At 35.7% G+C, this 4,347-nt stretch overlaps 1 protein-coding gene across 3 annotated transcripts in view; it reads left to right on the forward strand.

The window, feature by feature from the left end:
• The window catches only part of Ccdc122 (coiled-coil domain containing 122), a 39,186-nt gene that overhangs the window by 20,913 nt on the left and 13,926 nt on the right, over positions 1–4,347 (forward strand). For all 3 annotated transcript variants that reach the window (XM_026783160.1, XM_013349288.2, XM_026783161.1), the window contains 2 exons: positions 1,319–1,717; positions 2,487–2,603. In XM_026783160.1, the coding sequence (XP_026638961.1) occupies positions 1,319–1,717; positions 2,487–2,603 (516 nt within the window). The remainder of the gene's footprint in view (positions 1–1,318; positions 1,718–2,486; positions 2,604–4,347) is intronic.

A 4,347-nucleotide genomic window follows, 5' to 3' on the forward strand; every position in this document is an offset into this window, starting at 1 on the left:
TCCTTTTTCCCCAAGTTCCCCCCATCCTCCCCTTCTCACTTAAGAAGGCTCATTCTTAAGAGCAAATTCGTGTTAGCTTTCTTTTGACGAACCTGTTTTCTTCTATAATTTGTGGTAGTCATTGTGTTCCCAATGTGCTAAATACATTTCCATCCCATGAAGCTGAGTTTGGTCATGTGACTAACTTGCATTAGCCCATGGGAATCAAGCAAAAAGCTCTAGGAAAGCTCTTCACAGTTGTACTTCCACTTCTTTGTTTGCTAGCATGAGGATATAACTCCGGAGCTTAATGCATGCAGGGCAAAGCCGAGATATTCCAGTCAGCCCAGTGAAAGCCAGCAGGCATTTAAAACAGGTCGTTCAGTTCTCTTCACCCCACTGCCCTCTGCATTCTTCCCCTTCCTACTCTCCACCTTATGCGTCACCTAGCAACACCAACCTCTCCCAGACATGTCCATGATAAATATCACTGAGGTCTTGTGCTGTGGCAATTGATCCAAATAGAAATAGGTTAGGGAGGGAGGAAGGAAAGTCTGACTTGGGGGCATGATGGATTTGAAGTGGCCTGTGGCAGTGGCATATAGAACTCAGTAACCACATATAGTCTGTGACCGTCAGTGGAAAATAGAAAAGCTGGGACTAGTTCTGTAATTACTTAATTACACACATACACTGACAAGAAGAAATATGATGGCTGCACCCTGAGGACGTCCTCTATTTGAAGGAGTTGTTGAGACGGAGAAGTAGTAAGAAGTGACTAAGGAGATCCACAGAAACTGGTGAGATGAAAACCAGGGTTTAACAAGGATGCGTGAGTCAGAGACAACAGATACCCCGGGAAAGCATAGATACCTTTATGTTCATTTTGCAAGTGGAGGAAGTGAGATTGGCTTATGTGTGATCATAGAGATTGGTAAAAAGCAGTAAAGACACTGGAACCTAGTCTTTAGGTTACTTAACTCTGGGCCATATAAATTTTACCACATTGTCTTATTTGAATGAATACTTCTGGTACCTATAAATGCATTTTTAAAATGACTAAATATCTCCATTATTCATAAGATGCTGAATTATATAACTCTAAGACTTTAGAATTAAGTAAGCAAGCAAGAAATATAAAACTCTGGGACCCTTCTGTGATTCTATAAGTGTATATTGTGCAATTGCATGTCTTCTATTATGAGTCATTTTTAATATCTTATAAAAGTATATTTTTATGTTTGACTTTTTACGTGCATTATGAGTCAAAATAATGACTTTCCTCTGTGATGAATACAAATGAATTAATCATTCCTGATATTTATGGAATTTATTACAGATTGAACTTCATGATCTTGAAAATCAAATAGCAGCGACTGCTGCAGAAGCTAAAGAAACAGAGAGGCAGATGCACCAGCAAGATGCTGCCACGGAGAATTCCAGACTTCGGTGTGGGCTCTTGGAAGCTCAGATTGAGTCCTTATATTCAGAAACCGTAAAGCTTAAATTTGATTCAGAAACAGCCCAAGAAAATTTCAAGGAAAAAATGATAAAATATAATGCATATTATGCAAAAATAAAAGCCTATAAAGATAGCTTAGGAGAGATAGACAGCAAATGCTCATTTATGACTGAACTCTATGAAAAGCGAGATCTCATCAAAAACCTAAAGACAATGAAAGAAGATCTTATGGAAAATCTCCAAAATCCACAAAGGAGCTATGCAACACAAATACAGGTTTGAAGTGTTACTTACTAAACCCTTTTCTGGTTTTTAGAAGTATATATAGTAAATAATAGTTAAATTAATGTAATATCAATAGTTCTACATTCAGAAACTGTTTTTACAAGTTTCAAAACTTAAGTAAGTACATATAGCAATAAGATACATAAATTAAATAACATCTTTCCAAATGCACTGTTGCTTAAAGGAGATAGATATAGATCATCTGTGGCTTTATAAAGTGTGTATGTGTGTGTGTGTGTGTGTGTGTGTGTGTGTGTGTGTTCCAAATCACAGTGAACAGTCCATTTACTGCAGAAAGAGTAATTCATGAAAAATGTTCAGTCTCTGGCTTCTATTCTGATGAAGATAGACCAAATAAGTTCATGTGATTAATGCTATTATATAGACAAACTTAATTCATGATTGCAGTTGAGCATCTTTGTATTCCTCTTACTAATCTTTGAAAACCATAGAGGATACAGATTTAAATTATGTCCCTCTTTTTGCTAGAGACTTAAAAAGTATCCTCTGCTCTGTTGTCAGGGATTCGTCAGCACAACTGCTACTTTCCTTTGTGTTTTATTTTGTTTTCAAATCCAGGTTTGCTTTGTGTAAATAGTGGTTTTTTATTTTGTATAGCCATAGAAGTAATGTTTTAATCTTGTTTTCAAAATTTAAATATTAGGCTGGTTTTCATATATTATGAAAGCACTGACTGTCTTGGGTTTATTTTGATCATTGGGTTTTTGACTTGAATATTTTTAATTTTACAAATATTCAGGAAGACATTTCAAAGCTAATGAATAAAATTATGACAGTAAAAAATTCAATCATTGAGAAAACATATTCTATTGAAGAAGAGAAAAAGACACATGAAAAGCTAAGAAAAGAAATAGAGGTAAGTGTGAATGATCTATATTTAAATATTTTGTGAGACTATGTCTTAAGATTATGCTATATTTGTATTTTCATAATTTACTTGTGAGTTTCAAAACAGCTAGAGAACAAGAAAGAATTTGACTAAAGATTGGACACTAAAAACAAGAGATAACACTTCCTTCAAATATGTGAAAGTATTAAAACAGAGTGAGTAGTCACATCAGATAAGGTCTTACCAGGCACAACACATGCATATAATCCTAGCCCTTGGAAGGACAGAGTCTGAAGTCAGCCTGGTCTACAAAGTAATACCATGTAAAAAAAATATCTGATTTAGAATTCTCTGGAATTCTTCCAGGTCTCATTCTACCAACCACTTGGTAATTAATGGCTAGAAAGCAAAGGCTTTGATGCTCAAAAAGAATGACTATTCTAGACATTGGCATCTTAAAAATAGAGCAAAGGACAGTAGAAAGCATTGCTATTCTAGACTTCTTGATTTCATATATGCAATTCTCAAGAGTCAATATATATGCATAATATATTCTTGCCAGTGAATATATATTTGTTGTTATATATATATATTTTATATAAATAAAATGTTTATATAGACACATATATAGATGTTTTATATATGTATATAAAATGAAAATGAGGTTGGGTGCTGTGGTTCTTGCCCATCATCCAGCATTTAGGATACTAAGGCAGATGGATTGCCACAAATTTATTAGAGTCCAGTCCTGGCTATAGAGTGAGACTCTGTCTTCAAACCAAAGCAAATAAATAAGGGAAATGAAAGGGAAACTAATTTCTTTACATGCCAGTGCCACCCTGGACGTTTGTTATTGTCTGTATGAATGGAGAGCAAGTATGGAAGAGAATGTGCTGTTAATGGCAAATAAAAATAATTTCACCTTTAATACAACAATAATTTGACATGATATAAAAACATCAAAATAATTTTAAGATGAAAAGCCTTTGCCTTTATATATTTTCAGTAAAAAAAAACCTACGATTTTATCTGATACTTCAGTAGGAATTTAAATTAGATTAGGCGTTTCTTTTATATTTTCTGTTTTATGCATCAATTTATTAAAATATTGTCAGTAGTAAGGTAGTATATAACTGGTGTGAAAATAGAGAAATGATTAATGAAATAGAGAAAAAATCTAGAAGTAGCTCCCATTCATGATGGCATAAACAAAATAAGCTAAACCATGCCAGTGAGATGGTTCAGCAGGTGAGGGTGCTTGCTGCCAAGACTAACTGTCGCACGGATAATAAATGCCCAGAGATAGATATTGGGGCTCAACCTGAAGCTCAGGAAAGCAGAGCAGCCAAGCCACTAGAGAGCTTTTACCTCTGTGAAATCTTCACACTCAGAGAGAGTGAGTTCCTGTCTCATTCCGCCTTATATTCCTCTCTAGTGCTGCGATTAAAGGTGTGCACCACCACTGCCTGGCCCCTATGGCTAACTAGTGTAGCTCCTGGGATTAAAAGTGTGAGCTACCACTGCCTGGCCTGTATGACTGACTAGTGTGGCTGTTTTGCATTCTGATCTTCAGAAAACTTATTTATTAAAATACAAATGAAATATTACTACAACTAACAGTCTGAATATCATCCCTGAGAACCACATGAAGGAAGGGCAGACTCTGTTGGTGCAGGTAATCCTCTGACCTCCACACCTGTGCCGTGTCTGCACTCACCCCTACACACGTGCATCACAACACACAACATTACACCATACCCACTCCACACAC

Source organism: Microtus ochrogaster, chromosome 17, assembly GCF_000317375.1.
Source record: "Microtus ochrogaster isolate Prairie Vole_2 chromosome 17, MicOch1.0, whole genome shotgun sequence".
Lineage (NCBI taxonomy): Eukaryota > Metazoa > Chordata > Mammalia > Rodentia > Cricetidae > Microtus > Microtus ochrogaster.